A 27,535-nucleotide genomic window follows, 5' to 3' on the forward strand; every position below is an offset into this window, starting at 1 on the left:
CTAATAACCAGGGCCGTCACTTTCACATACAGTGAGGAACTATTTAAAAAACACTCTTTGTTATGATGAAACATTATCTCAAGGAGAGGCCCCGTTGTTCACGTTTCAGCTTTGAGAGAACATTTCTCCTTTGTCATATTACACTGCTGTGAATAGTGAAATATCAAAGATTTTTTTGTTATTTAGGACACATAAGTCTTGTATTGTATTTAAACGTTATATATTAAGCAGAGAGAGAGAGCGAGAGATCATGTGGGGGGAAAAAAGAAACATGTTTAGGCCAGATTGTTGTGCGTTGCGCTGGGTTTGAGTCGGGTGAGGTTGTGGAATTTGGAAAAGTTCCGAGGCCTGAGGGATTTTGGCCTCTCCGTTATTTATTCCGGTATTGTGCTGACATTTTCAAACAGATGCTGAATTTATAACTTATAATTTGGTTTGGTAGAAGATGTGTGAAGACGTAATTTGATTTATCACATCAGAAAAGATGCATCCTGCTCTGTTCTTTATCTTAAGGCTCAAAGCAATACAATTTAAAATAGAATAGTGTGGACATGTCTTAGTGCTCTTTTGTTTTAGATAACTAACTTCTGTTTTCATTTCTTTTTATTTTCCCAGGACTTTGGAAGTGACGATGAGCGCCGGCTAAATCAGAGGTAACAACTGGCTTTTGATTGCAAGTTTTTGTATATTGTTGGTGTGTGTGAGTGTGTTCTCAAGGTCCAATCTGTCAGAAGCAGATGATGAAGAGTGTGTCAGTTCCATGATGGGAGGAGTCTTCATCGCACCCTGTAGTTTGAGAGATGGTTCTTCTCCACTGTTCTAACACATATAATCAAGGCTATCTGAGGCCAGGCGTCTGATCACTACTTTCACGGCAGCTTTAACACCAGAGTGGCTTTTTATTACAGTTTCAGTTCCTCCTCGACTGAAGTGAGGTCAAGTGGGTTTCATTTGATGCAAACATCTTGCTGGCTTTCACCTATTGGACACTGTATCGCTCCTAATGAATATTCTTATTAGCGTTATCTGGTTTCCTTGTAATTCAATGACTGTTGAAGACAGATGGATGAAGTGGTGTTTAGTAGAGCTGCCTTATGTGCCTCTACCTACATATTTGGAAAACTTACCTATACATACAATTCACTGCAAATTCCAACTGAAATGAACATTAGTGGCAGTAAAACACCAACAACTTTTATTTCTTTTCCACAAATTATGATTACATTGGCAGATTGATTTATTTTCACATGGTTCCTTGCACAATGCTGTGACGTCAAAACACTTTTAGCATAGTGCTTTATTTGAAAAGTTAGACACTTTGACTATAACAAACAGAGCTCAAAGACTTGTATGCAAACTAAAATGGCAAAGTTAAATCAGCAAATGCATTGTCATCTCACTTTGCTTTTGTTAACGCTATCGACTAGTTTTAGGGTAGGGCTTAGTTCAGGTGGTAGTTTCGGATAAAACTGAACACATGCAAGAAGCAACGCAATACCATTTTTGCAGAAATGTTGTCAACCTTGTTTGGTTTTTTAGTTGTGAAATTGCAAGGAAGTATGTGGATGCTTTGTGAATCTTTTTTGACTGACAACCGGTTATTTGTTTGCGAATCCTGTCTGTCATTAATGCCGACTAGATTTTTTTGCCAATTTGTATTTTTTTTTTTTTTTTCGCATTTGCAACCATTTCACTCACACTCTGAAGCCCTGATATGTTATGACATGATTCATGTTGATTCAGTACTTTGTGATTCATCAGGATATCATACTTGGATCATGACTAAAATTGCAGCAAACACATAAAAGAGAGGAAATCATTTTAAATCTCTAGGGAAATGACACACTTCAGCTATAATTGACCAATAAATGTATATGTTGATGCAAGTATTTAAAGTATCAATGCAATATCAATGTATATGGTCATACTTTAGATTAGGGTCCAATTCTCACTATTAACTACGACTTTTGCCTCAATGAACTCCTAATTAATGCTTATTAATACTTAGTAAGGTAGTTGTTAAGTTTAGGTCTTGGGTAGAGTTAAGGTATGTAGAATAAAGTCGTGCAGAATAAGGCATTAATATTTGCTTTATAAGTACTAATAAACACCCAATATCATAGTAATATGCATGCTAATACGCAACTAGTTAATAGTGAGAATTGGACCCTAAACTAAAGTGTTACTATATATATATAATTATACCGTCATCACAGCCTTAGTATTTACTAGTAAGGCCAAATGCTTTTCAAGTAGAGAGGACATTTGTCCAGACTGTTTTTAGATTCAGCACTTTTTCATTCAGTCTTTTAGAGGACGTATTAAACTAGGGCTTGTGTCTACTGGGATTGGACTCATGTCCCAGTCCTTTTCAAACTTTGAAACTAGGTCACCAGTAAGAGCAAAAGAAAAGTTCTTAAGAGACAAGTTGTTTGCTGATTCAAACTCTTGCTGTGTATTTCAATGTTGCCATCTAGGTAATGGCCAAACATGGTCGAATAACAACTCGTGAGGACAATCGGAAATATTATGTACGCCACAGATTGAGGAGCTAAAGGAAGGGGATGTGTACAGAGGAATATTTGTCATCGCAAAGGTCACATGACATCCTCAAAGGTCACAATTCTCAGGAAATCGCTCTCGTGTTGACTATAACTCAACACAAGTTGAATCAACAGCATTTTATGTTTTAATTTAGCATTTTCTGTCTAAATGACAGTAGAGTATTATAATGAAGTGTTTGTTTTGGGCTTTAAAAAAGTTTTGCTTTGTAAAAGTATCTCCAAATGAATGGCTTCCAGTAAGCACATTCAAACAAACTAATCCCTAGAACGTGTGAACGCCGCGATAATGAGTACTTTGCTAAAGAGTAAAAGGAAACGGGTTGTTCATTTTTTTCAGATCAAGCTTAGAATAGGGTGTGGAGGAACTACTGTTCCAGTTCCCCGAATGAACCCAATAATGCCGTCTGTCTGTTTTCTGCTGGATGGAAGCACATGTGGCGTGTGTGACCTACATAAGGTCATCTGATAAGGGAAAGAGCAGTTGTTCCCTCAGCTCATTTAAAGTGCTTTTAGTATTTTCTGTCCATCTCCGTCTCTATCCCGCTCTGCTGTCCCTGTGATAGTTTCAGAAGGCAGTGCTCAGTGTTTCTGTAAAAACAGGATATGAGAAAAGGAGTCTGAGATTCCAGCTTTAGCGATTGCAAACACAATGGAGGCTGTGTCTGATTTTTGTATCTTCCTGTGACTCATAGATAAGACTCTTGTCCCTCAGCACCAAACAGTTTCCTTCAAATACCAATTAGAAAGAACATACAGTGGCCCCAGAAAGTATTTGTGCACTTAAAAATCACTTGGAGATCAGTTGGTTAAAAGTCATTGCAAAAGTTACTGAGAAAAGTGAAGTTTGTTCTGAAAAATGTATGCTTGGTTTGATCATTTTATCTAATGCAGGATCTCCCAAACTGGGATTTGAAACCCGCTGGATGTTTGCAAGGGAACTGCTGTGGGTTCTTATAATTAATTAAATTATATAAACTAAACAAAATAAATGTGTACTAAAAAGATGAAATATTTTACTTGTTTACCTGCATGTCATGTGACCATAACCAACATTATGTTGTTCAATTATTATGTCAAAGGGGTTCAGCTGACAAAATAAGTTGAGGAATCCCTGATCTAATGCAATGACATTCAAACATTTTTATGTTGCTTAATTGCCCAAGTACATCTTGAGGCCACTGTATCCTACAAGTCAGCAATTCCAATTTAATGTACATGTTATGTTTGACCCTTATTCTAAAGACTGACTGCAGAAAACTGACAGAAAAGTTGTGTGTGTTGGGAACAGGATGTCCTAGAGGCTCATGTGAAACAAATCCTCTTTTAATGAGGAAAAACAAGGTTAGGATAAAGTCACTAGTGCAATAGATTCACGGAGCTAAACACAATCAGAACAGCAACATCAGCAAAACAGAATACTACTTCCTCACAAACAGACATTTTAGACGAGGGTGAAAGAGAGAATGAACCAAAACACTTGTAGTTTTTGGAGTAGGTAAGAGTCTAAGCGTGTCCTTAACTACTATGTACTTGCATGAAAAAATAAGTATGTACTTATTGTGTTCATATTGTATTGCAAAACACTTGGTGGGATACGGGTAAGGTTAGGGACAGGTTTGCTGGTATGGGTATGTTTAAGGGTGGATTAAAAGGGAAGGGAAGGTCAACAGTGTAATTTTAGATGTATTTACAAAAATTAATTACTGCTGTAATTACATGCAGGTATTTAAAAAAAATATATAATTACAATATAAAAACATTGTACAAAACGATTAATTTTAATGTTAGGAAATAGTAGTTAGATTAAGTGGGATCATCTAAGCTACTGTTTTAAAGATATGAACTACTAGTTGTTAAAGAAATCCTGGACTGAGCATTCCAGCTTGTTCTGTCTGTCGTTGTGCAATTATCAGAATGTGATATGTCATGTTTAGACTGCCAGTATTTGATGTAATTTGTTTATGCACACATGTAAAGACCTGTCCTTTTGCCTGAGCTCATTGATTCGTGAAGTAACACCTGTTGCTAGAAACTGTTCAAACCTGACAGATTCCTTTTCTCTTACCTAAGGCTGACTTGTTGTCATGCATTTTCCTGAAATCATGTTGAAATATGTGCTATTGCAGAACCTGCAGTACTGTTACGTGCAGTTCTCGGTTTTGTGTGGAAAGTGCTAATGAATGCCATAGCTTTGAATGTTGAATGTTTTTGTTTTATTTGTAAGTTTATAGCATGTTCATACAAAAGAGAATACAGTTTCTTTGTATTTATTGCGATTTTTATATTCATACTGTTACCCAGGCATGTTTGACTTAAATAGCCCAGTTTGTACATGAACATTTTTTACTTTTAGGGATGCATAGCATATCAATTACCATTGTCCATTGTTAGATTATTATTATTATAATTTTTTTTATACAATATTTGTTGAAATTGGATATATATTTAATAAATATTAGTATTGTTGTAGTTTTACTGTGAAATATTAGTATTGTTATTATAATCTGAGTGAAATATTACAATAGTAATTGTTATTTTTTCTTTTTCTTCACCTCAAATTTTAATTCACAACCACAATTTTATAAGATAAATCACAGTTAGACCCCCCCCCCCCGCGCAAATTGTGCAGCCCTACTGTGAACTATCTCTTTAAGAATTTTGAAACATGCGTAGCTGGAGATGCTAAGAATGCCATTTGTGCAATCTGTAGGAATAAACACGCTAGTTAGAGGAGTTTTAACCCCGCAAATGTTCATATTTGCCTTATCATGACAGGACCCCTCTAATAACTGTAACCCTAATCTTAGCCTTTTCGAGATGCACTCTGGAATGCCTGCTGAACCGGCCAAAATGTTTCCTCGTGAAATCAACCAGGTGGCACAGCGGTGAGCCAGTTGATTTCACCAAACAGACACAGAGGCAGGAGCAGCCAAGCACAGCAATCTGTGTTTATGTTTAGGTGTAGTGGTAGTGCATAAGGTTTTGAGTATTTGGGTGTTTGTGAATATCTCAGATCCATTAAATTTATGCAATATTGTCCTGAATAAAAAAGTATAATTTAGTCTATATTGGTGATTTAGTTTAACCATAAAGTTTAAAGGGATGGATCCCCTAAAATATATAGAAGTGTTCTTTCAGCCAACGATAAGGTTTATAACTGGCTACCAACCTTGCTGAAAAAACATTTCTGGTCTCAGCAGTTTTGGACACTTTTTAGCTGGTCAGTTCGAAAGACATTCTTTAAAGTTGCAATGAAACGGAAGTAGCAGCAGATCTTTTCTTCCATATTGTGACGTACATTCGAGTGTAACAAAAAAAGAATAAAATTGACTTTGTGGATCAAATGATTGGAGAAGTCCTGCATTCGTCACCAGACAGAGAGAAGTCATTTTCACCAGAAGGTCCTTTTATGACATTATTTTGATGAAAAATGATGAGGTCAAACATTTTTAAAAATGAAACCTATGCATGGATGATTTGTCACAATAAGATCTCTAACATGCATTTAGAAAATAGAGTGAATGTTTATTTCATGTTGACTTGAAACCAGCAAACCAGCTTAGGCTGTTTTTTAGCAGGAAGAACTTGATACTACATCATATTTCCAGTTGCATCTGCATAATTGAGCAAAGATAAAATGATCATGCGGGTCATTCCGTGTCAAATCAACCAAAATTTGGAAACTTCCTTGGATAAATTTTTTAATTTTGTTCATATTTTATTCTGAAGAAAGACAAACATTAATAGTGATTAAAGCCCCCAAAAAATGGATGAATATTTACTGAGTTATCCACTATTTTGTGGAGGGGTGTCAAAATACAAATTTTCACCCAAGATTTAAAACCAAATTGCAGCTTGGCTAAAATTACATTAGAAAATTGCCACATCATTATTTAAAATGAAAAATAAGATAATGATGCTGCCATTTTTTTAAAAGTCTTTTTGAAGGTGGAGAGAGGAGAGAGAGTGATTCAGTAAAAGGAGATTATTAGGAGGCCATGATTGGCTAGGGCCAATGGAGGGAATTTGGCCAGGACACCGGTGTTACACCCCTACTCTTTACGAGAAGTGCCATGGGATTTTTAATGACCACAGAGAGTCAGGACCTCGGTTTTACGTCTCATCCAAAGGTAGGTGCTCTTTGACAGTATAGTGTCCCCATCACTCTACTGGGGCGTTTGGACCCACACAGACCACAGGGTGAGCGCCCCCTACTGGCCTCACTAACACCTTTTCCAGCAGCAACCTATTTTTCTCAGGAGGTCTCCCATCCAGGCACTGACCAGGCTCAACGCTGCTTAGCTTCTGTGAGCGACTAGTCTTTGGCTACAGGGTGATATGGCTGCTGACTTTTTTAAAGGCACACTATGCAGTTTCTGTCTTTCTCAAACAGCGACCCCTAGAGTCGCTGTGGAGTACTTGTATTTAACGTTACTGTCGTAAAGACACGTAAAATATCTTCGTCGACTCTGCCGTGATTCTGAAATGCGTGCGAGTGTCTTCTATAGAGGCTGCTTCATATGTTACTGATGTATGTGACGTCCATAGACTGTAAAAAAATATGGACGTAGTGTCCGTGACGTCACCCGTAGGTTTCTGAAGAGCATTTTTGAAGCCTAAAGTGGGCGGAGCCGGCCGTCGCCATCTTGGCCTTGCGTCACTACCGGATAACAGAAAATGGACAAACAGGCGGGGGGCGTGAGTGGAGCTGAGGAGCCTGGCTATCTGAAATCTCCTAGCTCGACGTGATCGAGTTAGCTGATGATGTAAAGCCAATTAAACGTTCCTCTTTTTGCCCTTCGAAATATTATAATAGTTAAAAGACATGGCTACAAGTGAGACTGTGTATTACTTCGAGAGTGTTTGTGTGTGACAGTGATTTATGTGCATACATGTCCGTCACTCTTTCATGGTCCGTCAGCGCGGCATCGCTCAAGTTCGTAGAGAGCTTATTCAGTCCATTTTAAATTCTGATGTTGGCCGTCTCTCAAATGGGTTATGGTTTAACCGTTAAACCATAGATATATTGCCTTTGAAGTGCAAGTAAATGCGCTAGAAAATCCGCGCTCATTCACGGACGGAGAAAGCGCCGACGCCCGCATGATTTCATCTGACGGTAACCTACATAAGCATATTATAATCCATCTGTTCCATGGGAGCAGAACGAACGAGCATTTATTGACGTTTTAAATTTGAAAACCCCAAAAAGCAACGAAATTGTCAGACATCCATTAGTGCATGTTCACAGAGGAAAACAACTGAAATACAGCGCTGGTTGTTCTCTCGAACGATAACGACGGAATCCAAAGACGTGAGCTTTGTAACGTTACCCAAGTATTAAAATTGTATGAAATGATAATCCCGAAAAAAAGCACAAACACTGCAGAGATGGCAAGTTCAGCAGCTAACATTGCTGAGGTGAAGTGACGGCTAGTAACAGCAGACAAACGGCTAGCACTGACAGCGGCAATCCATCTGTCACTCAAGTGGCTTGGCCACACCCTTAAATTTAAATATTAATCAACTAAACGGACGAGTTATAAAATAATTCACCCCCCTCACAGTTGTTATGAAGGGCAAAATTAGCTGTATAGACCAAATCCACATACAGACACCAGGCTTTAAACACGTTTTTTTCTGCTGTAAAGTTGGTCATTTTAACATGGGGGAGATACAGATTTGACTCACTTCTGACAACAGCCTCAAGCGGCCAGTCAACGAATTACAGTTTAACTCACTTCCGTGTTGGTTTCAAGGGAGAGACGGGGAGGTTGCCGCTTGGTGACGTCGTGCCGTAAAGCAAGTCGTGATTCTCGCGAGATTTGCCGGGGCGCCACCTCTCAAACCTGCATTGCTGGTTTTGCCTGCGGCGGCGTCCCCCACCCGCTTTGCTGTCGGGATGATTCGCTTTACTACGAGTTCGTTTACCATCAAAATGATTTCAAAGCTGTTATATTAAGGTACAAATCTTGCATAGTGTGCCTTTTAATTTCATTTCACCTGTCACAAAACAACTATTCTCAAGTCTTTGCTGTCTGTTTTAGTTTGGATAACAATAACTCTTTTCTTAGAATCACAAGTTCTATTACAAGAGCACAAGATGCATGAACATGCATGTATTCTTGAGAGTACGTTCAACATCATTCAGACCAAGACCGGTACATGTGGCAATTCGTATGATTAATAGAGAGGCGGAGCAAATACAGGCATGTGGCCAATAGATTGAAGAACACTGATGTAATCTGCGATTCATCATTCTCGCCTCGACACTCGAGAAGAGATTGGTGCGCTATTTGCCCCCTCCCTCCCTCCCTCCCTCCCTCCCTCCTTCCCTCCCTCCTTCCCTCCCTCCCTCCTTCCCCTTCTTCCCTCCTTCCCTCCTTTTGTCCCTCTTTTTTCCTTCGTTGCTCGGCGAAGATATAATGGAAATGTTATGTAACATTTGCTCCCAGAAAAGAAGCTTTTAATCTTTTTGTGCCTGTGCGTGCAAAAAACAACCGTAGCACTATTGTGTACCAGTGCAGTCTCAGCACACTGGAATAATCCAGTAAACGCACGCCTTACATTACACACACACACACACACACACACACACACACACACACACACACACACACACACACACACACACGCCTGATCTGCTTAGAGCTCCACATGCAGGCATCCTGAATCGGGACACCTGTCAGGTGTTCTGGAGGTTGCCTGATCGCATTGCCATGGTTATGCTGAGTCACATGGGAAGCTCTGTAAGTGTAGTCATGTGCTCCATGACTTGGCATGTCAAAGCGTGAGCACGTAAGGCTGATCTGTCTAGGACAGGGATGCCCAATCCTGCTCCTGGCGATCGACTGTCCTGCACAGTTCATCTCAACCCTAATCAAACACACCTGCCTTTAATTTTCAAGTGATCCTGACGTGCTCTGAAGACCTTAATTGGTTGCTTCAGGTGTGTTTGATTAGGGTTGGAGATGAACTGTGCAGGACAGTCGATCGCCAGGAGCAGGATTGGGCACCCCTGGTCTAGGATATACATCATGAATGCGTTTAGATGTTCACACACCTGTCATATATATTGCAGTAGCACATATGCCCAAGAAAGGAGGTCTGTTTGAGTAGCACAGGCCCATCTGTGGTGATCTACAAGAGTATTTTGTATAGAAGTAGGGGATATTTTTGCTTAACAGAACTGCTGTTCAGTAAACTTTAAAGGATATGTACATAGTGATAAGAAAAAAGCAAGAGTGATCTTCTTTGTTATTAAAGGAAGTTATTAGCATTCAATTTAATGTTTTTATGGTAAATCGTTCCAGATTAAAGGGGTCATATAATGGTACATGCACTTTTACAAGTTGATTGCACTGAAATGTCTGTTGGCAGTGCCTGTACACAACCATCCTATCATGATAAAAATCCATCCAGTGGTTTTGTTTTAATCTCCTTATATGTTTGACCATCTCTGAAATCAAGCCGTTCGATATTGTGACGTCATAAGATCGTACGCCCCTCCCGCTATTGTGATTGACAGCCGTGTTTCAACACAAGACCCGCCCTGAGCGAGCTGTGACAGCTGTCGTCTGTAGTCCGCCATTGTTGATATGCTGGAGTAGAATGGCGTCTAAGCGATTGTGGTGTTCTGTTCTTAGATGTAATAAGGAACAAACACAGCAATCATTTGGATGTTCCTAAATCCGAGCCGTTGAAGAAGCAGTGGCTGAGTTTTGTTTTTGAAGCGATATGCCCAAAGGATTGACGCGGGGATTCCCTCACGGGGATTCCCCACGATCGTCTGTGCTTTCATGTTTGCGCGAATCATTTCACACCAGACAGCTTCACAAACGAGAAAAAACGGATCGGTACCAACGTGTTCCTGCTGAACCTCCAGAAGATGTGAGTGTAATGTTTCATTAACCTTTATATTAGTATTTATATTAATCTTTGCGAAATTTGCAAACCTTGCTGCAGGCTTCACGATGAATGCGTCTAAGGTTTACACTCAGGGTACATTACGGCATGTTTTCTATGTACGACGTTCTCAATATAATTCATAATCCCACGTTTATAACGAATAACACGTGGTTATTGTGTTAGATGCGGTCAGAGAATGTCTAATATACGGTGTACCCACAGAACAGAGGGGCGGGGTGAGCAAAGCTCATTATCATTTAAAGACACATGCACTGAAACGGCGTGCTGAAAACAGCTGTTTTTGACCAGGTAAAATTAGTGTTTTCTTACAATACTAATGAGAATTTTTAATTAAAGTATATTACAAACGTTTAATTTAGACCCTAAAGAATCATATTAGCTTGTACAAAAATGGCATTATATGACCCCTTTAAGAAAGATCTGTGATAAGTTACGAACATAACCCAATCATTTGATTGAACCAATGAATAGTTGAGGAATGCCTCGGGTTCAATGGCCACTCTCTGATGTCTCAGACGTCGACATCTTTTCCTGTCAGCCGCCGTAACTTCTGTTAGTTGCAATATGTAACCTCACCACTATATGCCGCTAAACATCACACACTGCACCTTAAAAATACTTATAACAAGTTAAATTTACTTACAAAGTAAATTGTTGCTTGGGACTTGTTTTCAAAGAATACTTTACAATAACACTAATGTTTGAGGTAAGATTCGGTAAGATTTCGAAATTTTGTGTCTTATGTTCAACATATAATCAAAATACAGTAAAACCTTAATATTGCAATATTACAATTTAAAATAACTGTTCTTTTTTAATATATTTTTATATTGTATTTATCCCTTTTATGGCAAAGCAGAATTTTCAACAGCTCAAGTCTTGACTGTCCCTTTTTATCAATTTAATGCATTCTCTCTAATAAAGTATTAATTTCTTTAATAAATCTTACCCCAAATTTTTGAACGATAGTGTATATCTTCAATTAATTTTTTATCAACCAATGGTTGTTTTTTTTACTTGTTTTAAACCTAAACCTCAATCAAATTTATTTGATTTATGCTTCAAAAAAAAATTTTTTTTAGGAAAAACAAACTTAATTCAAGTCCCAAACTATTTAGAGATGTATAGATAATTTTACTGAAAAACAGGAGAAAAATGTGTACTAGTAAAATATTTTTTTAAAATACGTTTATCTGCCTAGAACAATTGTCCCACCAAAAGATGATTTGCAGTATAGCTTATAGTTTTAATAATAATAAACAAAAATATTCTTCTGCTCTCATTTCTGAGGAAACCCTCTGCAATTTCTTGTCCCATATATTGCTTCCATAGTGAGTTCATTACTGTAGACATGGTTTCTGCTTATTTTTATGAACTGAGGGACAAGTCAAAGTTATTTTAGTGGTAATTGACAGCATTCCACTTGAATTGAACCCAGAAAATTCCTTTAAAGAGTGTAACCTGGCTGCATTTAGTTTGTTTTCTTAGTTGTTTGTCTCGCTAATCCAGAAAGTAAAAATTCCAAATGCCCTTTAGTAAGTCCCGTCCTCTTGGCTTCTCTAGTTATTTAAGACGGCTCTCTTCATCTCCCTTTCTGTTCATCCATCCTTCCTTCTTAAATATCCCCCCTCCCCCTTTTTTGCAGATTCCCCCCAGCTATTTCTGTTCCTTGGTGTCTCAGTTTTCTCTTTGTCCTGTTTTATCAGCTTTTAGACAGAAAGAGTCAGCCCTCCTCAGTCAAGGTGTTGACAGGCAACAGACGGTCATCCAGTCCCTACACTTACTGCATTCTACTCATCCCCCATATATAATGAGATTTTAAAGAAGCTTCCCTGATTCGTCTGACAGTGTTGTGAGGATGGCACAGAGGATTCTGGGACAGATCATTTTAGGGTGTGGCAAGCATTCAGGAGCCCCAACTAAGAAGATCAGCACATTTGTTCCAGCTGTTAGTAGCCAGTAGTTTTTGTAGTACTGAACCAGAACAAGATTCTCTTTTTACTGCTGGAATCCTTTCTTTTTTTTTTCTGTCAGATTTGCTGGTGTAAAGCGCTTTTATTTCTCCAAGAGAGCCACCAGGATCTCTGTGGCCTGCCGGGCTTTTTGCAGTGTCATAGCGGTTTGGAGTGCACTACATTTTTAATTGCAAGTTCATTTCACAAACAATTACAAAGAAAAAGCAAGTAACACATTTCATTAAAAGTGAATTCTCTTGTGAAACGTTCTCATCATGCGCACACACAGAGCGCCTCGTCCCTCCCTGTAACTGCAAGAGAAGGGAACAGGTTTTTCCTCCTCTCTCTATTTACCCACACACACACACTCACACAGAGAGAGGGAGGGAGTGCGTCAGTAGGAACTCGCTCACACACTCGCGGACAGCGTCAGACTGAGGTAGGGGCTGCAGACTCTCCTCCTCTCCTCTGCATGCTGTTTTTCTCCCGATCTGCCCGAAGCGTCCTGCAGACCGGGCGAGGGAGAGCTCCCTGTAGCCAGCAGCAGGATGCATCTGGTCTTAGACTCCTGTCAGGAAGTTGTGCTGAAGATGCTACCGTACTTTGTGGATAATGCATTCGTCACGCAGAGCCAGATCTACCACATGTGAGTGAACCAATGAATTGGTGCAAGAGTCTTAAGTCAAATCAGAGCTGATGTGGATTGCAGTGCCATTTATACCTTTGATTGATTGTGACGCATGGCTTGTACAGTAAGATCCAGAAGTCTGAAAATCACAGGTTGCGTTTGCGGTCTGGAAATGAACAGATTGTTTTAGGATTTTGATGTGAAGTGAATATGAAATATTTAATATTCTGTACTGTTTCTAGTCAATAATTAAGCATTTTTGTGACTTTGATAATCAGTTCTTTGGACCGACGCATGGTCCAGGTCACATTCTTAAACCGATCTGGAAAACATGATCATCAGGTTTTACACAAACTAATGGAATTCATTGTGTTAATTGAATTTACGTCTTGTGTGCTGCTGTCATTAAAGTAAAAAGGAGACAAACCAACTCCTAAGGCATTATGTTAAGTGCTAATTAATATGGAAATTGTCGATTTTCCAGTTTAACTTTTCGCTCACATTGTTGCTAATGTACAGTTTGGGGTCTGTGATCAAATATGCAGTATAAACATGCAGTTTTTTATGCATTTTAAAATGTAATGTATTCCTGTGATGGCAAGGCTGAATTTTCAGCATCATTACTCCAGTCTTCAGTGTCACATGATCCTTTAGAAATCATTCTAATATGCTGATTTGGTGCTCAAGAAACATTTCTTATTATTATAATTGTTGAAACCAGTTGTACTGCTTGTGGAAACCATGATACACTTTTTTTTTTCTTCATGATACACTGGACTATAGGTGATGTTTGACCCAGTTATAGCTGAGGCCTAAAGATGAGTACAGTTTTCAGCTTACATGTGTGTTTGCTCTTTATGTTGGTCACATACTATAGATTTGCTTTGACCTGTAAAATCTGGTCTTGCCACATCAGAAACTTTCTTTTTATTATTGCTCTTTGTGTTACCTGAGAGGTAGTGATGTTTGCATATTTGAATGATAGGCATGCGGTTGTCCAATTTTGTGTTTTGTATTTGCCTTAGGTTGTGTGCATTATATAAGAGTGGACACACCACTCCTGCAGATGGCCATTATCAAAATACTATCAGATGGAGATGATGCTGTGCCAAATGAATTATGACCTTCAGATGAATTTACTGACTGTCATGTGGAGTTGTTCGGCCTGTGTGCTTGATACTGTGCTTTGCTGTGATATGAAAAGTATTTTTGGCGAAAATGAGTACGTTTATTCAAAAGTTGTCCTTCTATAGGGTGGGCTTAGATTGTAACTTTTAAATGCACTTTATTTGGTCACAACTGCCATTATTGGTATACTAATTTGTAGATCATTCCTTGTCTTCTGACTCAGTACGTGAGCATTGAAATTTATAGTTTAAACTTCAGTAGCAAAAACAGTATTAGTCGATAAATTCATTTAATTTCATTATTCAGTTCAAACTGTCTGTTTAAATCCAAGAATCATTCGGATTCAATTAATATATTTTATTTTTAGCATCATCGCTCACGTATTGCCGTTTCCACTTTTTACATTTTTAGCCTACTTCTTGCTTTTGAACAATTTGAATGTACTTTACTACAAGTTTTTTTGGTCGAAGTGATTGATCCTCTTATTGGAAATAAGCTATATTAAGAGCAAATGCATACATATTGATTGATTTATACTGGATGTGTCTTGAATATCAGAAAGCTGAAAAATATTAGTTTTTGCGGTCTCTTTTTGGCCTACATATTATTCAGTTGTGATTTATTCAGTCTTTGCCAAACATATTGCTCTCTTTATGTCTATTAATTCAGTGTCCATGACACTAAATTATGTAATGAACATTAACTAAATAACATAAAATGCAACATGTTCATTAAAGAGGTAAATATAATGATATATTGTGCCATGCAGGGAATTCTGGGAATGTCCTTTTACCGTTTTTCACTGTAAATTAAGTTTTTACTTCCAAAATCCATTATTTTACAATATTATATATATTATACAATATGCAATATTAAACCATGTAACTTTTATAGTTAACCAATTAACAAGTTTTCACTCTTTTTCTGTTAAAAAAATATATAATATTTCCTACAGAAAAGTGTATACCAAGTTCATTTCTGTGACATTCATCAGGAAAATAAGTTTATATTTTAGCTGTAGTTTTGATTCCAGAATTTCTACCAAAGGGCCGTTCATCCAACACCAGGTGCCAAGTATCCATCTGGGGCCGACTCTAAACATACAATTGAAACGTGGACAGAGACGTTTTAGGGCGGTTTCTTCTCAAAACTCTTACTCACATCATAATTACACCCTTGGAGATGAGCGTATTCTGCTCAGGGCTTGTGTATCGTCATTTTCAGCTGTCTGTCTCTCAGTCATGACTCAATCCATCAGCCCAACGGTGCTGAGCTGCTTCCAGCCTTCACATAAATCGCTCAGAGGGGCGGACAGAGAGAGAGCGCAGCAGGGAGAGGAGAAACAAAAGAGAGGAGGATGGAAACAAAAGGCGCTGTGATCCGCTGACACCCTCGAGGCCTTTGGAGGGAGGGTGAGAAAGTTGAAGAGGGGAATAAGAGAAAGGGAGGAGGAGGAAGTAGGAGAGAAATAAAGAGAAGGGTTGGGTGGGGGCACAATGCGAGTTTTGTTGCTGGTTGCTAATCATGTGATGGTTGTTTCTCTGAATGCTGAGACACTGGAAGTCCAGTCAGGGAAAATGAGAGGGATGAGTCAGCAGAGGGTCACAGCCATAGCAGGGCGAGAAAACAATCTGACCCCGAAATATTTTTCCTGACTAGAGCATGATGGTTTTGAGGAGCCTCTCCTAAATAGCCAGTCTATGCTGTACATTTCATACTTTGTGTTGCATCTGTGGATTTGAGAAAGGGATTATTTTACTTTACTTTTATTAAGTTTGACACAGATTTCTTTTTTTACATGAACCATTTAATTGAAATGAGATTCCAGATTAGTGTAGAGTTTTGAAAAACTACATATTTTAGAAATTGTCAAACCCTTTGGGTTCTGAATTAGTCAGCTAGTTATTCTTAAGGAAGCTCAGAAAAAGTATGGTCTTATTGCTTATTTAGCATGAATTCTGTGTTCTCTGTAGTGGTCCACTGATATCTTTTTAAAGGTTCAGTAATGGTAACTAGAGAGAACAATGGCCAGTGGCCTACATACTGCAATGTAATTGGGCTGTATTCACACAAAAGCAGAATACAGTTGTCAGTTGATTACAGTTCTGTTCACAAACAGTTCACTTTGTAATGTTCTCATTTTCAAGACAGTGAGCGTGATTTAGAGAGTATGTTCAGATGAAGTGTGCTGCATGAATGAAGCCACAGTCAACAACTAGTTGCCTGACAAGTCGTATGACATCATGCATGTGTGTTCTTGTTCTTGTTGTTCTTGTCAAGCACTAATGTTACGCTCATCAATTCTCAGGTTATGAAATGCAATTTTTTTAAAAGAAAAATAATTATTTTATTCAGCAAGTGCGCTTTAAATTGATTCTGTAAAGGCATTTATAATGTTACATTTCTATTTAAACTTTTTAATCATCAAAGAATCATGAAAAGGATCTCACAGTTTCCAAAAAAAATATTAATCAGCAAAACTGTCTTCAACAGTTAAAAAAATGTTTCTTGAGCACCAAATCACCATGTTAGAATGATTTTTGAATGATCATGTGACTCTGAAGACTGAAAATTAGTAATAAATTACATTTTAAAATATATTTAAATGGAAAACAGTTATTTTAAATTGAAATAATCTTACCAAAATTACTGTTTTATGGGTTTATTACTGGTTCTATGGGTTAGTTATTTTTGTTAGTAGTGGCTAGTAGTAGTTTCTACAACTGCTTTCAAGTGCCCAGTTGTACAGTAGTTTACAATATAGTAGTATATGAGTATTGCATTCGTCAGAAAATGTTTTTTGCTCACTCTTTCTGTCTCTGATGTATTGTTTGTAAGTACAGTGAGGAAAATAAGTATTTGAACACCCTGCTATTTTGCAAGTTCTCCCACTTGGAAATCATGGAGTGGTCTGAAATTGTCATCGTAGGTGCATGTCCACTGTGAGAGACATAATCTAAAAAAAAAAAATCCAGAAATCACAATATATGATTTTTTAACTATTTATTTGTATGATACAGCTGCAAATAAGTATTTGAACACCTGTCTATCAGCTAGAATTCTGACCCTCAAAGACCTGTTAATCTGCCTTTAAAATGTCCACCTCCACTCCATTTATTATCCTAAATTAGATGCACCTGTTTGAGGTCGTTAGCTGCATAAAGACACCTGTCCACCCCATACAATCAGTAAGAATCCAACTACTAACATGGCCAAGACCAAAGAGCTGTCCAAAGACACTAGAGACAAAATTGTACACCTCCACAAGGCTGGAAAGGGCTACGGGGAAATTGCCAAGCAGCTTGGTGAAAAAAGGTCCACTGTTGGAGCAATCATTAGAAAATGGAAGAAGCTAAACATGTCTGTCAATCTCCCTCGGACTGGGGCTCCATGCAAGATCTCACCTCGTGGGGTCTCAATGATCCTAAGAAAGGTGAGAAATCAGCCCAGAACTACACGGGAGGAGCTGGACAATGACCTGAAAAGAGCTGGGACCACCGTTTCCAAGGTTACTGTTGGTAATACACTAAGACGTCATGGTTTGAAATCATGCATGGCACGGAAGGTTCCCCTGCTTAAACCAGCACATGTCAAGGCCCGTCTTAAGTTTGCCAATGACCATTTGGATGATCCAGAGGAGTCATGGGAGAAAGTCATGTGGTCAGACGAGACCAAAATAGAACTTTTTGGTCATAATTCCACTAAACGTGTTTGGAGGAAGAAGAATGATGAGTACCATCCCAAGAACACCATCCCTACTGTGAAGCATGGGGGTGGTAGCATCATGCTTTGGGGGTGTTTTTCTGCACATGGGACTGGGCGACTGCACTGTATTAAGGAGAGGATGACCGGGGCCATGTATTGCGAGATTTTGGGGAACAACCTCCTTCCCTCAGTTAGAGCATTGAAGATGGGTCGAGGCTGGGTCTTCCAACATGACAATGACCCGAAGCACACAGTCAGGATAACCAAGGAGTGGCTCTGTAAGAAGCATATCAAGGTTCTGGCGTGGCCTAGCCAGTCTCCAGACTTAAACCCAATAGAGAATTTTTGGAGGGTGCTCAAACTCTGTGTTTCTCAGCGACAGCCCAGAAACCTGACTGATCTAGAGAAGATCTGTGTGGAGGAGTGGGCCAAAATCCCTCCTGCAGTGTGTGCAAACCTGGTGAAAAACTACAGGAAATGTTTGACCTCTGTAATTGCAAACAAAGGCTACTGTACCAAATATTAACATTGATTTTCTCAGGTGTTCAAATACTTATTTGCAGCTGTATCATACAAATAAATAGTTAAAAAATCATACATTGTGATTTCTGGATTTTTTTTTTTTAGATTATGTCTCTCACAGTGGACATGCACCTACGATGACAATTTCAGACCCCTCCATGATTTTGTGGGAGTGGGAGAACTGGCAAAATAGCAGTGTTCAAATACTTATTTTCCTCACTGTATATATAGACACAATAAATCCTCAGGCAAGGAAGAGGCCATTCTCACGCACGCACGCACGCACACACACACACACACACACACACAGTTCATTAAACTGTCAACCAAAGTCATGTACAACACCATGTACCATGTTCAGACTAATTCATGTGAACCATCCCTACCCTGTTATGACAGTAGGATAACAGACGAGAGTGTTTTCATTACAGCTCAGTAGCTTCTCTGCAAGATATTGAGCACATTTCTCACCTTACCAGCTGTAGTCCTGGTTTTCCCAGTACTGAGTTTCCATTAAGACTTACTTTTGCCACAGTGCATTAGAATAATCATAAGCCTCAGGTGGTTCACATTTCTATAAGTGTGTTTAACTGCATGTAAGGCTAATTATAGCCCCACCTAAAATCACAGACCTAAAGCACATGTCGTGAGCATACGGGTCGGGTGACTGATGGTGAGATGGGTAGTATAACATGCAAAATTCAATCCCAGAAGATTAAAGATGGCCCGTCATAGGTCATTCACAGTGTTTTGTTTTCATATGGAAAGTATGGACACACAGCCATATGTATTTATCATAAACCCACTGACAACTTCTTAGATTATTGACATCATCCTACATTTATGCACGCATAATGAAATGTATGTATATTTGTAGACCACCGTTGAAAAGTTTGGGGTCAGTGAGATTTATTTAAAAGAAATTAATACTTTTATCCAGGAAGGATGCATTAAATTGATCAAAAGTGACAGTAAAGACATTTATAATGTTACATAATATTTCTATTTCATTTAAATGCTATTCTTTTCAACCTTCTCTTCAGGAAAGAGCTGAATGAGAGTATATGAACCAGTGAACAGGACTCAGTGTTTTTTTTTTTTTTTATGAGTGGAGAAAGAAAAACCCACATGCTTGCGCTAAATCCAACTCCACAACTTTTAGTTCCTGGGGTTTTGTTGTCTAAACTGTCATGGAGGCATGTTTTGGTCAATTGTTGCTGTCGTTTCTCACATGGTCTCCTCTCTACCCTTTCTTTCCCTCCATCTTTTACAGTTTAAGTGAGAGCTTCTTCATGGTCAAGGGGGCCGCTCTGTTTTTGCAGCAGGGCAGTTGTCCACAGGGTCCGAGAGGTCATCCTCACCACAAGCATGCAGGTCAGTCCATGCATGCACTTGAATGGGATTGAGGGGTTTGTATACGATCTTGTCTCCTCCCTTGCATCACACGTCAGTGTGTTCCTCAATTTATATAAGCAGCCAAAGTACAGGTGACGTTTTTGAATGCTCACTGTTGTCAACAGTGTATTAACGATCCTGTATTAACTGTACTTTAGGGCCTGTATTACTGTGGTAATTTCATTTAGGAATAAATCTTGAGTCAATAATTAAGATAGGAAGTTTATGTCATTTTACATTACAGACAATAACAGTTTGAATTATGGTGTTTTGGTGGAAATAATGGTTACTACAGTAATTTTTGTAAGGGTGACTTTTAAAGCAGCACAATTAATCGTTAAAAGTTCTCGATTCAAAAACCCACAAAAAAAATCTTTTTAACCCACATAAAATCTTATTCCTAAATGACAACGATTCGGCTATGTCTTTTAAACCTTTGACGAAGTCATACCGTCTGTCCTGAGAGAGAAATTCAGAAATTCTGCAGCAGATGCTGTCTGGCTAAGCGTGTCCCAGACAAGTGTGTGTGTTTGTATGTGGATTAGCCAGATTAGCAGTTGGGACTGTGAGAACATCACTTCTTATTGACAGGGCACACTGAATGGGACATCTCTGTTTTACGTGGTTTATGATGCACAGTTTACTGTTAACTCTGCATAAATGTATGTTCATACACTTAATCTAATTTATGGGACAGTTGACGCCAGAAAGGAACGCATTTGTAGAGAGGCTGTCTGTATAGACACATACTTTACATTAAATATTTTAGATATGCATACCAAAAGTGGAGCTTGTTTTCTCATTGTCTGTGGTGGTAAGTCACAATCTGCCTGTTAAACAACCTATTGTGGGTAAATGTCAACAAACAGTAATACAGTTATAAAAAAATCGAATGATATTTGGGATTTTAGTTTGGAAGACAGAAGTCACAAACCATTTTTATTTACAGTAGTTTAAAACTACAGTACAAAACCACTGCTAGAAAAACAAGCATTTGTGCAATTGATCTGACACATTTAATCAGTCGATCAAAGACTGTATCTCCTCAGCAACAACGCAGACACAAATGCATGACAACAGATGTCCCAGCCGCCATCCGTCCAGCACCTTCTAACATGTGTGACACGTTGAATTTATTAAACATGTTTACTGCTAAACAGAAGGGTGTTGCTTCGGGTGAATTGAATCTGTTATGAGGGAAACTAAACACCATGCAGACACAAAAACCCCCAGGCTTTATGCGCTGACTATCTCGCCGCGCTTTCAGACAGCTTTTCATATCACAGCAGGTTTAGACTGATTTTTTTTAATGGCCCCTCATATCATCTGATATTATCAAGCATCTGTTTTGTCAGTTGGCTACAATTACGCTGTCGTCTTGTTGGGATGTGAGGTTTCGATTTGATGTGTCAGGTATAGTGCTAATCCACAGGTGCGTTAACACAGGTTTGACGAGTGGTTTTGTTTTTACATTGTCTCGGGGCACGTAGGGTTTGTTTGAGTCATGAGCTTTTAGTGAAATGCACAAATAATTAACTGGCCATCAAGCACAAGATGAACATGACAAACACTTCCTATAAAGTGACTTATGCAGACAGTCTAGAAGATCTGGAATTAGATTACAAGAATTAGATCATTTGAAAAAATACAATTGCATCACAGCCTTTAAAGTTAGAGAAGTCAGCTGTCTCCATTGAGAAACAGCGGATGTCTGTGTTAGACTAGACGATGCAAGGTTTCTCTTCCTCTGTTGCAGTCTGGGTACAAAATGTTCTCTGACAGTAAGAATATCTCTGCTTTTTTCTCAGTAAGACCTTGTCACAGTTTATCATTTATTCATGAGGCAAATCCTTGGTACTCATTCTGAAGGTAAATCAAGCTCTAAAATATCTTCTCTTTAAATATCCTTGCTTTTAGATGTTAGGTCCTGTCATGTTTTTTATTTTTATTTGACGTCATCAGTCACCTCTATTTGCATTCTCATGGTGCCAGGAGCCAGACAGTCTAAAATAGTATCAGTTGTGATGTATTAAACACTGTCCAACTTCCTAAAGCAAGATACACCATAAATATTTGCAACTGTGCTATAAATGCAGAGTGAAATAATGAGATAAAGGAAAGGTTCTTTAGAGGTCCAAGTAAAGCACAAAGGCAAATTTAAAGGGGTCATATTATGAGGAATTAGATTTCTCCTAAATTTTTGAGATGAAATAGTTCAATGTGCTTAAAAAAAGACACTACTGTTCAAAAGGTTGGGGTCATGATCATTCTAATATGCTGATTTTATACATTGGCTGTTTATTAGTACTTATAAAGCACATATTAATGCCTTATTCTACATGACCTTATTCTACATCTCTTAATCCTACCCAATACGTAAACTTAAATTCTACAAAATCTACCTTACTAACTATTAAAAAGCAATAAATTAGGAGTTTATTGAGGCAAAAGTCATGGTTAATATTAATAGTGAATACTGTATGTGTTCCCCATACTAAAGTGTCACCAATATTTCTTATTATTATCAGTGTTGAAAACAGTTGTGCTCCTAATATTTTTGAGTAAACCAAGATATATCAAAGTCTTTATTGTCACTTTTGATCAATTTAATGCATCCTTGCTGAAAAAAGTATTAATTTCTTCTTCGTCTTTTTTTTTTTTTGGTAGTGTATACTATAAATTTCAGTACTCAAACCCCTTTTACCAAGAGTTTATACTGTTTAAAATGACTGTGCATTATTAAACAAAGATACAAATGTTGTGTTGTGTCTGTTTGGCCTCTTGTTTAAATCATTTTAGTATAAGGTCTTGGCTACTTTCTTGGTTTCGGTCATATTGACAGATCATGACAAAAAACGTGAAATTAAAACGATGAATCACTGTCAAAATCATAATTGTTGGAGAAAGCTGTGTGTCAAACTGTGCTCAATCAGTCAGAATAATTATTTAACTAATAGCTTATGCAGAAATGCAAATTCTGTCCAGATTTACTCATCATAATGTTGCCCCAAACCTGCATGACTTTCGGCAGTAAGCTTCTCCAGAAGCGATTCTTTTTGTAAATGATGTACACGGGCGCTTTTTTCCATGCACGTAATGTGAATTGGGACTGGACTTTTAAGCTTGAAAAAGAATGCAACAAAAGTGATCCGTATGACTTGCAATGTCAACAATTTGTTAATGAATCAAACTTGAGTTGCTTCACAAAAGCAGTCTGTTTGTTGAATCTGGCTCTTGAATCCTGATTCCTGACTCAATGATTTGATCACAATGATTCTTCAGTTAACAGTGTGCTGGTGGGGAAGATATCCCTCTGTTTGTGCTGCATATGATTTCAGAAGACTTTCATTATAACACACAAATCATATGGATCATTTTAATATAACATTTATGGTACTTTTGAAGCTTAAATCCCTATTCATTATAATTGCATGGAGGGAAAAAGGACCTGTACATTCTACAGAATTTCTTGTTTTGTGTTTCTTGGCACTCAACAGGTTTGTAACAACATGAATGTGAGTAAAAGATGATGAAATGTAATTTTTTGAGTAAACTATTCCTTTAACGATGATTCTCAGTCTTGCATGCTTCTTGATCAAAGCTGTGCCCTGGGATCCAGTGCTGCCTTAGTGATTCCTTTACATATCAGTTTTTATCAGATAAGCATGTAAAGTTATGTAAATTATTGTCACAGAGACCCAGAAGACCAAGAGGCTTGTTCTGTTGGAGGAGAAAACATACCCCTTCTTTTCATACATGTCCCAAATGCAAAGCAGCCAATAAACCATAGAGAACATCATCTGTTTTGTTAAGTATACATGACAAGATTTGTCTTTTCATCTGAGTTTATTTGGTTTTCACATTTCTGGCTTTGTTCTTAACCTCCTCGTACACTTTGATTGGCCTCCCACATGTCCCACAGCAGTTACATCATAGCTTCATTGATCCTGCCAAAGCCTACAAGAGTAGGAGGAGGTTTGTTTGGGTAGGAACACACCACAGTCAGAGGTCAGAGGAGTTAGTCTGTCTGTGTTGAGGAGGAGAATGAAATGTAAACAGATCGTGTGTATTCAAGACTTGGAATCTCTTATTGACTTGCATCAAAAGGGGCGGGGCTAGAATAAGATGATTTTCAGGTTGTCAGATTTATAATCATTGATACCTTTGGCACATAGGGTGGAACTTATTTACACATTCCTGGTCACAATGCAGCCGAAAGTTGCTTATTCATGTCAAAGTTTATCGTTTAATGAAATATGAGACATGTAAACGCAAGAAGCAACAAAGCACATTTTCTCCGCATTACCTTTGTGCATTTGGACACTTGTACTCTGGATTCTCGTAAAATCAGCAGCGCTATAAGAACGTTAATCAAAAGCATACCGTTGTCTTCCCACCCAACACTTAAAGACTGATTCGCATAACTCAGTCTTGGCGTTCTTCTTGGCACGCTTGCTCTTATAAACCTTAATTCACTTCTAACTTTCATGACATCACTTTTAAGTCAACTCGTTTACTGTTATGGTTGTTTTTCTTCAGTAGATTTCCGATATGGGTTTGAGACGCCACTGGTGTCAATGTAAACGAAATAGTCATCATGGTTTTGTTTGGATTGTAACGATGGTTTCACTCAACAGGTGACTTACCTCAGCATCTACAGGTGATGATCAACATTCTTCGATCTGAAGACCGCATCAAACTGGTGAGAGAACACACACGCTGTCAATGACTAACACTTTGGCAGTGAGTTACGTGCAGTCAGGCTGAATGGGTTTTATTGTCAACGTGTTGCCTGAAGCTTGTTTTCTTTTGCTGTGTGTATAAAGGCACGTTTAAATGTCTTACTAGCTGTTACTGAGGGTTCAATGGTGAAATATACTAATACAAGTGTCAAACACGTGTGACATGTCGATTTCTGTTCTGTCATTGTTAACTAAACCTCATGACATTCCAAACCCAACACAAAAGAATAATTTTTAAATATCTGCGATCAAGAAGTTTTCTGAAACCATAAAATAGCTCTGCGTGACAGTTATATCATTATTCTATATTGAACATTTTCCCTTCAATGATTTTGATCACAAAAACCTATGGCATTTGGTGTCAAATTATGTCATTTTTACAGTCTATACGTCTTTTTGATAGCTTTGATAGCTCTCAAAAAGGTTGAGAACCTCTGCTTTAGAAGAATTAAATATAGTTTTGTAGCTCTTTACGAGCTTGACAGTCGTTTGGGAAAAAAGCTGCGTGAAGATTCTTCACAAGGTGTGTTACTCAGAGAAATAAAACCATACGGGTTTGGAAAGACACGAGGGTGAGTGAATAAAGACTGAGTTTTCATTTTCAGGTGATCTATTTTTGTAAGACAATTCAGTTCGTTAAGATGTTTAATATATTTTAATATATTGTGTTTGTGGGCTCTGTTTTTGCACTAAACAAAACTTATGTCAACTGTAATGTGCAGGCGGTGCGGTTAGAGAGTGCGTGGTCAGACCGCGTGCGGTACATGGTGGTAGTCTACACAAATGGCCGTCAAGACACTGAGGAAAACATCTTGCTGGGGATGGACTTTAGCAACAAAGACAGGTGACTTCAATCAAACAGACCCGTTTAGGAGTTTTGTTTCCTCCTGCAGGGACACTACAGGACATAAAATAAGGGTGTTTTTCTTTCATTCACAGTAAGAACTGCTCTATTGGGATGGTGCTGCCACTGTGGAGTGACACCAAGATTCATTTAGATGGTGATGGGTGAGTACCGCCCCCTCTGGGAATGGAGAGGAAATGCTGCTGCTGGCCACTTCAGCATTTAATGCACAGATCTAGATGGCATTAATTAAAAAAAATTTGATTTGATTTGCCCACTGAAAATGAAGACTATGACAATGTTAACAAGCATTCATTATTTACATTGTTATTTAGAAATGTTGTAGTTCTTTTATGATGCGTGATGGCCTTAGTTAACCTCTCTTCTCCTGTCTCCAGAGGCTTCAGTATGACTACAGTCGGGCGCACGCACATCTTCAAGCCGGTGTCAGTCCAGGCCATGTGGTGAGAAAATAAAGTCAATAATTAATGTACTAGAGCAATTTAAATTCACATTTTAGAAATTTAAGTCTGTAGTACATGCTGACCTATTAGATGGATTTTGTGGTCATGTTCAACAATGGGTCTCCTTTTAACAGTTTTACTTCTTAAAACTGTAAGAGGTCATTTGAGTGCTTAATTCACCCTAAAACACTCAAAAAAAATGAGTGCTTAATTCACCCTAAAACACTCAAAAAAAAAAAAAAATCATTCAGAACTGATATTTCCAATCTTTCATGTTCTTATTTATCTTACAATCAACTCTCTTAATCAGGTGAAGTTAAATAGTTTTTTTCACCAAGAGCCGCTGTCTAGTTGGCTGGGTCAATTTATGCACTTGTTTGTTACTGGGGTAGAAAAAACAGCTCCTCAGGGGGTTGAAGATGACATGAGTGGACTGTTTTTCAAATGGACCACAGGTGCTTTGGGAGTTTGACATCTTTAAATATAATAGTGCGCCACACTGCCATCTGGTGACTCTTTCAAACAAGTACTGTGGTAGTACCATGGTAGTGAAATATCAGATCATCAGATAAGCCATGTTTAACATGACACCTTGATATACCAATAAATTAAACTATAACAATGATTACTGAACGATTACCATAACCACCACGCACTGCATGGATCTCCAACATACTGTCCAAAAAACACAGTAATACCATGGTACTTTTTAGTGAACAGAAGTTATGAGTGCTGATTCCAATGCAATTTTATAACATTTAGACCTGTAGATCTTTTGCTTGTTCTGAAGCTGGGAACTGCAATTATTTTGGTGCAGATCTGAGCGCAATTGCTGTTCATATATCCCTAAGCAAACTGAATCTAAGGGAGAAAACTCAAGAAACAAATGAGCCTGGTGGGAAAATGCCCTTAATCAACTGAGATTAGTGTTTTGTTTCACCAGTGTCATTTTTAACTCAATTTGAGACACTGTTTGATCCTTTTTAAGATTATACTTTATTTTATTGTGAAGCCCTAGCATATGGACCCCAAAAAGAGAAACTCGCATTGTGATCATTTGCACAGGTCTCTCCATCTTGCTCACCTTTAACCTGCTCTTCCTTCAGGTCTGCACTGCAGATTTTACACAAGGCATGTGAGGTTTCACGAAGGTACAACTACTTCCCCGGCGGCATGGCGCTCACATGGACGGGGTACTATGAGAGCTGTATCGGCTCTGAACAGAGCTGCATCAACGAGTGGAATGCCATGCAGGACCTGGAAACACTGCGGCCAGACTCTCCTGCAGTCTTTGTTGACAAGTGAGTGCAGAGTCCTTGGCACTTGTGAAAACCACAGGCAGATTTAATTCTACATTTTGATTTGTTTTTTTTGGAAGTGACTTTTCTTTTTTTTTGCATTGTCCTTTTGTGTCCAACTGAGACCATGAGCAAAACCGGACATATTTGTTGAGGGTTATCACAATTGAATGTATCTGTAGGAACTGAGGAGATGCACTTTGAGTAAAGTTTTAAAAGAGAAGGGTGCAGTGCAATTGGTTGAGCTAGTGTTGTTGTGTTGAGCTAATCATGATGGTCAAAGAAACGTGATTTCTTTGTAAAATTAAACATATATTGTGTGGGTAGTTTTTTGTATGTTTTCTTGTATATGATTTTTATATAG

General features: G+C 38.3%; 1 protein-coding gene across 2 annotated transcripts in view; it reads left to right on the forward strand.

Moving 5' to 3' along the window:
- The window catches only part of ssh1a (slingshot protein phosphatase 1a), a 36,874-nt gene that overhangs the window by 3,788 nt on the left and 5,551 nt on the right, over window positions 1–27,535 (forward strand). The window contains exons 2-8 of one of the 2 annotated variants that reach the window (XM_081366065.1): window positions 616–653; window positions 19,702–19,802; window positions 24,461–24,525; window positions 25,288–25,409; window positions 25,505–25,573; window positions 25,808–25,873; window positions 26,980–27,174. In XM_081366065.1, the coding sequence (XP_081222191.1) occupies window positions 616–653; window positions 19,702–19,802; window positions 24,461–24,525; window positions 25,288–25,409; window positions 25,505–25,573; window positions 25,808–25,873; window positions 26,980–27,174 (656 nt within the window). Of the gene's footprint in view, window positions 1–615; window positions 654–12,937; window positions 13,092–19,701; window positions 19,803–24,460; window positions 24,526–25,287; window positions 25,410–25,504; window positions 25,574–25,807; window positions 25,874–26,979; window positions 27,175–27,535 lie in introns of those variants that run through there. The other variant, XM_081366066.1, reaches the window with a different exon arrangement.

This window comes from Scardinius erythrophthalmus, assembly GCF_964197995.2.
Source record: "Scardinius erythrophthalmus genome assembly, chromosome: 5".
Classification (NCBI taxonomy): Eukaryota; Metazoa; Chordata; class Actinopteri; order Cypriniformes; family Leuciscidae; genus Scardinius; species Scardinius erythrophthalmus.